The sequence below is a fragment of the Cynocephalus volans genome, chromosome 7 (assembly GCF_027409185.1).
Source record: "Cynocephalus volans isolate mCynVol1 chromosome 7, mCynVol1.pri, whole genome shotgun sequence".
NCBI classification, from domain to species: Eukaryota; Metazoa; Chordata; class Mammalia; order Dermoptera; family Cynocephalidae; genus Cynocephalus; species Cynocephalus volans.
The window spans coordinates 59964687-59977093 of NC_084466.1; the positions used below are offsets into that span (position 1 = coordinate 59964687).

Consider the following 12407-nt stretch of genomic DNA (forward strand, 5'->3'; position numbering starts at 1 on the left):
TAAGGAGGTGAAAGACCTCTACAGTGAAAACTGTAAAATTCTGAAGAAAGAAACTGAAGAGGACACAAATAAATGGAAAGATATCCCATGTTCATCAATTGTTAGAACTAATATTGTTAAAATGGCCATTCTAACCAAAGTGATCTACAGATTTAATATAATTACTATCAAAATACCAATGACATTCTTCACAGACATAGAAAAAACAACCCTAAAATTCATATGGAACCAAAAAAGACCCTGAATAGCCAAAGCAATCCTGAGAAAAACGAGCAAAGCTGAAGGTATCACACTACCTGACTTCAAGTTATACCGCAAAGCTATGGTAACCAAAACTGCATGGTACTGGCATAAAAATAGACACATAGACCAACAGAACAGAATAGAGCCCACAAATAAATTCACATACCTACAACGAACCAACCGCTCTTTGATAAAGGTGCCAAGAATACATATTGGGGAAAAGACTGTCTCTTCAATAAATGGTTCTGAGAAAACTGGATATCTGTATGCAGAAGAATGGGACTAGACCCCTACCTCTCATCATATACAAAAATCAACTCAAAATGGACTAAAGATTTAAGCATAAAACCTGAAGCTATGAAACTACCAGAAGAAAACATATGGTAAATGATCCATGACAAGGGACTGGGCAAGGAGTTTTTAAATAATACTTCGAAAGCACAAGCAATAAAAGCAGAAATAGACAAGTGGGATTACATGAAACTAAAAAGCATTTGCACTTCAAAGGAAACTGTTAACAGAGTGAAGACACAACCTACAGAACAGGAGAAAATATCTGCAAACTGCACATTTGACAAGGGGTTATATCTAGACTATATAAGGAACTTAAACAACTCAATAGCAAAAAAACAACCCAACTAAAAAATGGGCAAAGGATCTTAACAGACATTTCTCAAAAGAAGACATACAAATGGCCAACAGTCATATGCAAAAATGCTCAACCTCACTAATCATCAGGGAAATGCAAATCAAAACAACAATGAGATACCACCCCACTCCAGTTAGAATGGCTATTATGAAAAAGACAAAACAAGTGTTGGCAAGGATGTGAAGAAAAGGGAACACTTGCACGCTGTTGCTGGGACTATAAATTAGTACAGCAATTATGGAAAACAGTATGTAGTTTCCTCAAAAAATTAAAAATAGAACTACCATTTGATCCAGCAGTCCCACTACTGGGTATATACCCTAAGGAAATGAAGTCAGTATGTCAAAGACATATCTGCAATCCCATGTTTATTGAAGCACAATTTACAATAGCCAAGATATGGAATCAACTTAAAGTGTCCAACAATGAATGGATGGATAAAAAAATGTGGTATGTATACACAATGGAATACTATTCAGCCATAAAAAATAATGAAATCCTGTCATTAGTGGCAATATGGATGTACTTGGAAGACATTATGTTAAGTGAAATAAGCCAGGCACAGAAAGACCAATATCATATGACCACTTTCATGTGTGGAATCTTTAAAAAAAAAAAAAAAAAAAGCTGGTATTATAGAGGAAGAGAGTCGACCAGTGGTTACCAGAGACGGGGGTGGGGAGATGGAAGGAAAACAGGGAGAAGTTGGCCAATGGGTAAAAAACTCAATTAGATAGGAGGAGTAAGTTCTGATGTTCTACTGCACAGCAGAGTGACTATGGTTAACAGTTAAGTTTCATATGTTACATAATAGCTAGAGGAGAGGCTTTTGAATGTTTTCACCTCGAAGAAATGATAAATCCATGAGATGATAGGTACATTAACTACCCTAACCCAATTATTATATAACATATTCAAACCATAGCATAGGCCATAGCAAAGACTGGAGGATTGTGCAGAAGACTGGCATTACTTGGTTCTGATTTTATTAGGATCACTGTGGCTGCTCTGAACTATTACTTAAACATGCCAGACACATGCTCATTTCAGGCTTTTGCACTGAATTTTCCTGCTGACTGAAAAGTTTTTCCTAAAAATCTCCATTTAGCAGTAAGGGTCCCAGCAAGAAACAGATGTTACATTCAAACTGAGTAACTGAGAATATAATCAAGGAACCATTTATGAAGGTGTGGACAGAGTCTAGGAAAACCAACAGACATGGTACGGTACCCTTGGACTAGCAATAACATAAAGCCATTACCACCCCTAGGCCTAAAGGGGCAATGGGAAAGACCAAGCAGAGAGGGTAACTGTAATTAGAAGCTGTGACCCTTTGTGGAGAAACACAGCAAACCTACAGTGGTGACCTGGCAAGGAGGGAGCTGGGCAATAAACATAAAGCAAAAATGAACAGAACAAAAATAGAAATAGGCAAATTCACAATTACATCTAGATAATTTAAAATACCTCTCTCAGCAACTGATAGAAGCAGAAGGAAAAACAAAGAAGCATACAGAAGTAAGGATAATTGCGTCTCGGCCTTTTGGCTAAGATCAAGTGTCCATATAAAGATAGAGAAGATCTAAAAACACAATTAATCACTTGAGCTAAGTGACTTTTATAGACTACACCCAACAACAAAATACATATTCTTATTAAAAGCACATCATGGAACATTCACCAAAATAGATCATAGGCTGGCCCATAAAGCAAGACTCAATAATTTTAAAAGATGGAAATCATAAAGATTGTTTTTTCCAACCACAATGAGATTAAACTAGAAATCAATAACAAAAAGGTAACTGGAAAACTCCCAAACATTTGGAAATCAATTAACAGGCTTCTTAAATATCCAAAAAAGAAATCATAATGGAAATTGGATTCACTGAGAAATACAGCTGTGACCTGCAGCCATATCTGCTGTAGACAAAAGGAGGAATTATGACACTCATATGGACCAAGAATTTGCCATCCATCCCTCCCTTAAATGTTGATATTCTTGGCCTACTTTTGTTGCTTTGCTACACTTTGCTGAGTCATCTAATCCATAGCAATGGCCCAACTCTGACCTTTATGCAACTAACTCTTAAATGTCTACTTTGGCTCAGATCTCTCTCCTGAGTTTCATACCTGCCAGTAGCCTACTAAACACTTGACCTAGATATTTCAGGGACACCTCAACTTCAACATGAGAAAAAGAGAACTCTATATTCTCTGTTGTGTGTGCCGAACAATCTCCAGCCAGCTCCACCTTGTGTTCCTATCTTTGTGACTGACACTTTATTCCCTCAGCGTAGGCCTTCCACATCTCTCACACCACTTTCCCTTTACACAACTTTTACTCAAATATCTTCACCTCCCCATTGAACCTTCCCTAACTTTTCCTCTAGCATAATCTCCATCTCCCTCAAGAATCATTTCATTCTTGTCTTTCTACTAGCATAGTATGTAATTCATGTTTTTGTAATGCATTTCTCACATTACATTACAATTATTGATTATGCCCCCTCTACAACAGTGGTCTTTGAATTAGGGTATACAAACAATTTCCAAGGGTACAGAGCACAGCAGTCTCATGGGATCATTTTTCAGATCTTCACTTCCATGTGTTTTGTCCTAACGTGGATCTAACTGAGAACTGGCTCTGCAGGTTCTCCATTCCTATAAGTCCTTTCAGAACTAAATAAAGGGACATATAAGACTATAGTTTAGGGTAAGCCTCCTTTCAAAAATACTCAAATCAACATAAGTCTGCTTGTGACTTGTTTTTCCATGTCTCAGATATTTCTACTAAAACTGAAAAGTTACTTTAGAACAGACTATAGTATTTTGGTCTGTGCTGACTTGTGTCAGATAGAGCATTATTACAGAGTGGGGAAGTTTAGGGTATTGTCAAGTAAGCCAAGATGGGAAAGCTCAAGGAACAAAGTACACAAAGCTTCAAAAACTAGCTGAATTTACTGAAAGGTAAGCTAATTTCTTCAGCTTTTCTCAATTCCTATCTTGAGCACATGCTATTGCTTGGGGCGGGGAGCACCTCTGAACATCTGAAGCAATACATATTATTCATGCTGATCCAGTTTAATGTAACTGAAATAGTTTTCAGTACTACCAAATTTTTCACAATACATTTGGTAAATATCACAGATAAAACCTGTAAATGTTTCTTTCAGAAAAAATGTGTGTCTTTCAATAAGGCAGCTAAAAACTTATTCTCAAATAATATCATGAATATTTATCCCAATTACAGTCATTCTTGATCTTTTAAATGCTATTTTCAAACTTTTATTATGAAGAGATTACAATAATAGCTTCTAAACCAATTAGCATTGTTTCACTAAATACAGTGTCAAAAGTTTGATCATGAGGTCTAAAGAAATCAACAAATTTATTTCTGATTTTATGCACTCTAGCAACAATTAATATTCAACTAGGGAATATTGAACTTGCAGAGGGAGAGAACATACCTTGGGAACAAAGCAGAGTGCGGGGGGAAAGGGGAAGGAGGTTGAGGATCATTGGGTGGAGGACACAGGGTACAATCACAATTTGTAGTAATGGGCATGCTGCCAGTATGGATCTGACCTTCACATCTTTGGCACAAGGGGTGACAATCAACTTCGTATCTCATGAATATTCATAACCAATAAAGAAAAAGAAAATACTTTATTGTTAAAAAAAAAGTTTGTAGCAATTTTTCTTGTAAATGTCAATATTTACAACACACTGGAAATGTCATCCTTTCCAACTATTTATACTTAGCAGGAAAATTTCTAGATATCAACCTAAAAATATGCAAAAGGGATACATACATATTTACAAAATCCTTTTAGCAGTTAAATGAGAAAAATGTTTGAAAACTACTTTTTAGTCTACAAGACTTTTTTTGGAAGGCAGGGCGTACAGCCTGTGTTTTCATAGTCATTGTATTCCCAGTGCCAAAAAACAATATCTCAAGTCCACCAGGTATTCAATAAATGTTTGATGAATAAATAAATTATTACAAATGAATTACAGCTTTTAATTAAATACCGCTTTCTTAATTATTGTTTTTAAGCCCTTCTTAATGATTTTCTGCATTCTTTGAGCACACAGCATCTATCAACATGCTCATAAGTCAAGCCATTTGTAGTTGATTTATTTAAATGAGGTAGTTTAAATATTTTCTAAAGGGGAACAAGAATACTCATAAGAGAATAGTAGCATAATTTAGGCAGAAAAAGCTAATGTATGCCTTTCTTCATGTGAACTATTTTGGTTAAGTCCAATCATAAAAAAGAAGAAAAAGAATTATTTAATTAATAAGGTATTCAGTGGAAATTATTGGAACTATAAAAATGAGTTAATAAAAATGTACAAATTGTTATCTAGTATGCTGCTGAATGTTTAACTGCAATCATAAAAAATAATGCAAAAGCAACCACTCATAACTCAGATTAACTCAAATCCTGTACAGTACACAAACTGTCACATAAATACTATTACCAATAAAGTAAGTTATGTGTTTTAGTCAGGCGTGGAAAATATAGACCTGAAGTTTTAAAAACATGAAAAGAATTTGAAAGATAAAACCTTCCAAATGAAACTAATTTTAGATCGCATTTAAGGTAACATGGCTTGATTTTATCACTTGCAATAATCCTATTTAAAGGGATTTCCCAAAGGTTTATAATAAAATAATTTCTATACTCAAGTTAATAATTAATAGTACCTTTTAAATAATACTTAATCACATGCATGCCCCTTTGGACATTGCTCACTTGACTTTTAGGTCATTTATAATAGACAGCTGTTGCGTTTTATGTGCCCAATTCTTTCTCTTTCTATTTTGACAATAGAATCCCTTTCTCCAATGGAGAACCCATTCCATTTGATTTCATTCTAACCTCAAACCTTACCCCCACACCAAACCCCTGAGAGGGGAATACCCTGCACAAGCCTAGCAAGAATATTCCACCATCTGGCCACAATGATTGTTTCAGAGATGGCACATGATCCATGCTTGGCCAGTAAGAGGTTTCTCCAGAACTTCTGTCAGTGCTGGCAGGAAAAGATTTTCTCTCTTCTTTTCACACTGTAAATTGTAAGGACAATGAAAGTCTGGGGCTATCAGTAAGGCTATAATTGCTACACATGGAGAAAACCTGCCAGACATTGAAACCAATAGAGCAAAAAGTAGATCCAATAAATGAAGAGTGGAAAGCAGAGGGACCAAGGGGAAGGGCAGAGAAAGCCCAAACCCTAGGGATGTCATTTGAACCCCCTGCATCCAGCCTGGCTTGAAGCCATCGGGTGTCCCATCTATGTGAATGAATCAATATGTTTGTATGTGTACATTTCTGTCACAACCAAATGACTGCTAACTAATACAGCAAGTCTTGTAAGGTAAAGGAAGGCAGAACAAGTGTAATGATCTCCATTTTACAAATGAAGATACACACTTAGAGAGGAATATAGGATATGTTAACCCTGAGGACATTCTGAAAACAAATACTTTAATCAGAGTAATACTAACATTCATAAATTTTCATCACATAGTTTTCAGGACAAAATTCATTAAGCCAAAAGAATTCCTTGATCAATCTTCATACAGCAAATTTTCATTTTTCTTTTATTTAAAGTATTAATTTACAGTCAAGTTTTGACTTATCACTTTCTTTTGTCCATACAGAATTTTACCAATTATGTTTTCTATAGCTGTACGTTTTCATTTGTGGTCATTAGCATGAAACAAATACCAAAAAGATTTTATACTTTCTTCAATGTTTAATCAGTAACAAATTTGGCAGTCACAGCTTTGTCACAGTTTCATTTTATGTTGATAGTTTCTAATAATTCTTTAAAATTTTGAGATGACTGATAGTTATTATTTAATTCTTTGCTAACCCATGAGAAATTTGGATATTCTCCTCAAATATTTCAGAGGTGTTCTATTATCAAGATCTTTACCAATCTCAGAAATGTTCTCATTTACATACCCCAGGCACATCTGTGGCAGCTCTTCTAAAAAGTGCTTTGAATGTTCTTAATCTCTTCCAAACAGGAGACTACAGATTCTGTTAATGGATGTACATACTTTTAAGAAATGTCTCTATGAAATGTATTCGCAATGCAATGATTTGTTGTGTTAAACTAAATTTGTCCTCAGGATGCCTTCCTACTTCACGTCCTTATGTAACAAACTGCAATCAAACTTAGTACATATATTAACTGAAAGCCTAATTTAGGAGTATGCTTTGTTAACAAATAGCTGAATCTCAGCTAATCACAGCAGCAGAGCTTCAGTCAATCACAGGCTGCCAACTGATCAGACCATGTTCAAATAAGGCAAACACTGAGCTGTAACCAATCAAGCTGTTTCTTTAACTCACTTCCATTTTGTGTCCATTAATGTTGCATGACCACATTGTGGAGTAGAGCTATCTGAACCTGTTCCGGTTCTGAGGGCTGCCCGATTTGCAAATCACTCTTTGCTCAATTAAACTCTTGTTAAATTTAATTTCTCTAAAGTTTTTATCTTGCCAATAGCTTTGACAAAGAAGTTTGTTTAGTTCAGGATTTCTCAACAGTGGCACTATTGACCAGATAATTCTTTGTTGTGAGAGGTTGTCCTAGAATGCTTAGTAGCATTACTGGCCCCTACCCACTAGGCGACAGTAGCACCCCTCCCTCCTGGTTCTGACAACCAAAAATGCCTCCAGACATTGCCAAATGTCTCCTGGGGAAGGGGAATCACCCAGGTTAAGAACCACTGGGTTAGTGTCACCATTTTTTTATACACAAAACTTAGACCCAAGAGAAAACATATCAGCAATCTCCACGTTGGTCTGTGTGCTCCTAATGTGGGTCTTCCCAGTGATTTATAAGTTTACAACTGTTCTGGGATTTTAATACTAAATTCTTTAATGTACAACAGAGTTAGAATATCCTCAGGGTCAAAACAGCCTGGTGCAGATTCGAAGAAGTAAATGATTTCTCCAAGGTTGGATACAGTACAGTAGATAGAGCTAAGACCTGAACCACAGGATAGTTCTTTTCCCTTTACATCACATTTCTCAGTTGAGGCCAGAGTTTTGAGTATTACTCATTTATGAGTATTACTATCTAATGTTACCGTAGCCCAGGGATGTAATCTTAAAAACACAAAAATGCATATAGATAGCTGTTTAATATATAAGCATTGCTTATATATTTAAAAATAGACAAACTGAATGTCCAAGAATGGGAAACTGGCAAAATTAATTATATGGATAAATATATGAACTTAATACCTATTTCAAATAATCACGTATGGTAATATTCATCACTATACTAATATGGTCACAATAATGAATGTGATAATAAATTATAAAACACACATGATCCCATTTTTTAAAAGAAATATGTATTTGTATAAATATATATAGCTGATAGTATTAACATCCAAAAGTTGATAACTACTAATTTGATTGGGTTATGTTGTAGGGAATTTGTATACATTTTTCACTTTTCTACAAGGAACACAGATTGCTTGTACAAAAGTATTTTAGAGTAGATCTAGAAATAAATTTACTTCATACACAAGAGTCATAAAGAAAAAATAGTGAATCCCTTTAATAATAATGATGTTAAAAGAGAACACTAAATACATCATGGTGGATTTATACAGAGTTATGTTTCCAGGTTCATCATTTGATCTATGGTATATCTGAATCCATTTAATAGCAGAGTCCTACAAAACCAATTTGCTTTGCTCCATCTGTGAAAACACTACAATAATCTTTATTAAAAAGTCTTTGCAATAGATAAGCTCCTTGGTAACCTCTTTGTTCCTAAAACCAAGAGACATTACTACTAATTGAAGTTGAAGGAGACATGAAGAATTTAAAAATATAGATACTTATACTATTTGACTGCACAGGATAAAAACCAGTGGGTTGGGGATTTTCTTTCTAAATAGATGATCTTTCTTCCTTCTGCTTATCAGGCTTAATAAAGTTCCTATCTTGAGAGCCAACAAGGCAATTCCAGTCTCTCCTGCTCATTCTTTGTATGAACATTAACATAATTAGCCACAGAATGCTTATTTTGGCAGATACCAAAAGAATGTAAAGATAAATAAGACAGACATATGGTTCAGGAGAAATAAGAACAGTATGGTTCATAACTTGAATCTATTATTTATGTACTTCGTTGCTCTTTTTTCAAACTATTAGGAAACAATGTCAATTATAAGCAGAGAGGAGGTAATTAGTTACTGGTAACAGGCATGAGTGCAGCTGCAAGTATCTTTCCATCATAAACTGTAATTATGGCCTACTCCTATTTATGGTCTGTATATGACCTCTGGTTTAAAATGGGACACTCCAACCTTGATGGCCATGCACTTATGTCTCAGGGTAGCCAAGAGCTTGCCTTCTGTTTACCTGGCTTACAATTGTTAACACTTGAGTCCAGATCTCCGGTGAGTTCCCAGCTGCATTTATCCACAGTCCTCATACCTTCAACCTTGTGAATCTTTGCAATAGCAAGGCCAGTTGGATTCACATAGTTTACTTCTTGTGGCCTGATCTTGCCAGAGTCAGTGGCTCTCAACAAGTCTTAAAAGTTAATGCGTTGCATGTAATGTGTACTTTAATTTGCTAGACATACAAGTTTGGAGGATATCTACAACAAATCTAATACCTATATCCGACAAACTTTAAAAGTGCACACCCACATGCATTTCTAATGTTTTTACAATCTACATGTATTATTCATGTACAAAGAACAATTTTTATTTTTAAAAAAGTTTACGTCCATTAACTCTGCTCCATCTGCCTACCCAAATAGTTCTGACAGTTCCGAAGCTAAAAGGAGCTGGTTTCATTTCCTCTAAAGCCAAGGAAACAGAATAACTCACATAGCTGAAAAAGTATATACTAAGAATAATGAAAGAAACTGACTTTTACTGAACATTAATGTGTACCACAAATTGTATTAACTGAATCTTCACAACACCCATATCAGGTATACTCTTCTTGTCCTCATTTTACTGTTAAGAAAAGTGGAACACAAAGTAACCTACCTTCGAGTCCCCAAAGGCAGACAGTGCAAAGTGGATTCCAACCCAGATTGTTTAACTCCGAAGTACTATAGATCATGCTACACTTCTACCCCTGACTGCTGCCTTCTACGACAATGGAGCAATAAACAAACAAAAAACACAAACAATAAAGAAATGAATAAACACCCTATAAGTTACAATTGAGAAAAGGCAAAATTTGAAATCATAACTCTATGGGGAGAGAAGCACGTGTTCAATCGATCGACGAATGAATAAAATGAAATGCATGGGATGTAAACTCACTCGTTCCTTGGCAAGGAAAATTATTGGGATGGGGGAAGGCAAGAAGAACAATGAACCCAACAATTTCATAGTGAATACTTCCGTTATTCTAGGCAACAATAACGCTCACAAAATCTTGCTTAGAATCACTTCACCAATCAAAAGCAGCAATAACAAACATCCCTTCCCTTAACCATCACAAATATATCTAACCCAACACAACAAAAAGGATTCCTAAAATCAGCTCAGGCAGAGCCAAACAATACTGAGCTTAGAAACCAGAGCATGCGATTCTTGTGTAGTCACCAGTCAGTTGTGTGATCTCCAGCAAGTCACTTTCCCCTTCAGGGTCTCACTAACCTCAACTGCACAGTCAAGAGTTTTAACTAATGCAAGCTGTGACTTTCAGCTCTAAGAATATTTGAGACTTTGAGGAAGGAAAGCTCCTGTAAAGCTTGGATGCATTTAAAACACCGTGAGCTACTAGGTTCTTTGGCGAGAGTGCACATTTCTAAAGCCACCACAAGCCCTGGCTGGAACATGGCACAGACCGGCCTCCAGGCCCTTGAGACTCGGAGAGCAAGGTCAAAGTCTGTATTTCAACAACTCCCGAGGGCTGCTACGTCAAACTCTGTGTGTGAGATAATGCAAGTCAGAATTCTAGGGGTAAAAGCAGCAGTGAGAAGGAGAAAGCACTAGTCCATGTCATCAGAAACATAGTCCAGACCCCTCGGGTTACTGAAAGAGACCCAGAGAGTGCAACTGCCTTGCCTCACATTACACAGCAGTTAGCGACAGAATGGCACTAAAATCTCGATCTCTCGTCGCGCCGCGCAGCTAGCGCTCCTTCCGCTGCAGCGAAGCAGCAGGAAGGGGCGGCGGCGGTTCGCGGAGGTCTGGCACGGAGCGCGAAGTTGACAGGGCGCCCCGGTTACCTGTGTCGGCCCCCGCCCCGGCATGCAGCAGTCTGAACTCCGGCCGCTGCCCGTCGCCGGCGGGCCTGCCTCGCAGCACCTGCCGCAGGAGCAGACGCATGCGCCGCGAGGCCTGGCCGCTGTGGCCGCCGTGCGCCCCGAGGAGAAGGAGCTGGGGCTGCATGGGGCCGGGGGCGCTGCCGGGGACTGCGAGAGGGGCCGGTAGCAAGCCGCGTCCCGGACCGGCAGCGTGAAGCGGCGTGTCTAGGGGGACCGGAAGCGGTACGGCGCAGAGTCCGCCGGAAACTCCTTCCCCCAGCACGGCCGAATGAACCGTTTTGGGCCGGCTCGGCCCCCGCGGTTGGAGGGATCCTGCGTAGCGCGAGCCCACGGAGCCGGCACCCGCGGGCTGGGCCGCTCGGGTGCCCCTGCGGCGCGCACCTGCCTCCCTTGCAACTGTTCACCTGAATTCACTGGGTTTGCCTCCAGTTGTGCCCCGTAGTCCCATAAACTCATGAATTCAGGAAACGCCTAAGGGTTTGGGGAGCATTTCTTTGTGTGACTCTTCAGATATTTGCTAAGTCCTTTTTTTAGTTAATGGTTCACTCTTATAGTGAGCTTTCCCTGTAGACTGCTTCAAATCCTTTTCGGAAACAGAAAATACGCACAAGATTATGGGAACTTTCACCTATCTTGATTCTTATAACCATACCTGTGTTTCCATACAGTACTTAAAAGCCTTAGCCTTTGTCTTTTTTTTTTATTGTGGTTATTTCCTTGTTTCTGATATAGGAGGTGCTCTGTTTCCCTGGGTTCAGGTTTCAGGACATACCTCTTGGTTTCCAGCCACTCCCAGAGGTCTCGGACACCTCCTCTGAGCTCTTTCTCAGAGGGAAGTTACTGTGGCCAGTTAGACCTATTTTTAGCATCAATGCCAGGGAATGTGAGACCACAGGGGGCTGCCTTATGCAAATCTAGTGGCTGGGTATGCTCAATAGATAGCATAGAATATGCTAGATTATGCCCGGTGCATATGACTGGGAACCACCCCCTTAATTGAATATTCATTAGAGAGAAACTATAAAAGCTGAATCACACTCAAAGGCGGGGTTGTTGCTCACTTTCCTGGAGGTAACTTGTGGTTTGCTGGCTGAGATGTGTACATTTTACTTTGTATCAAACTTACTTTCAGTAAGTGGCTGCTCATTCTCTTGAGCCACCCTGCAGTTTATACTGAACTTTATGTTTTTCTCACTTTTGTGTTAGACTTGATATCTGTACTGCACTTACTTTT

At 38.1% G+C, this 12407-nt stretch overlaps 1 protein-coding gene across 6 annotated transcripts in view; it reads right to left on the reverse strand.

Moving 5' to 3' along the window:
• VWA8 (von Willebrand factor A domain containing 8) overlaps positions 1-11376 on the reverse strand; it is a 427373-nt gene extending 415997 nt beyond the window's left edge. For all 6 annotated transcript variants that reach the window (XR_010024043.1, XM_063102173.1, XM_063102175.1 and 3 more), the window contains exon 1: positions 11135-11376. Coding sequence is in view for 5 of the 6 variants with exons in the window: in XM_063102173.1 (XP_062958243.1) it covers positions 11135-11297 (163 nt within the window). In the remaining variant the exon portion in view is untranslated. The remainder of the gene's footprint in view (positions 1-11134) is intronic.
• Positions 11377-12407: the final 1031 nt, after the last annotated feature.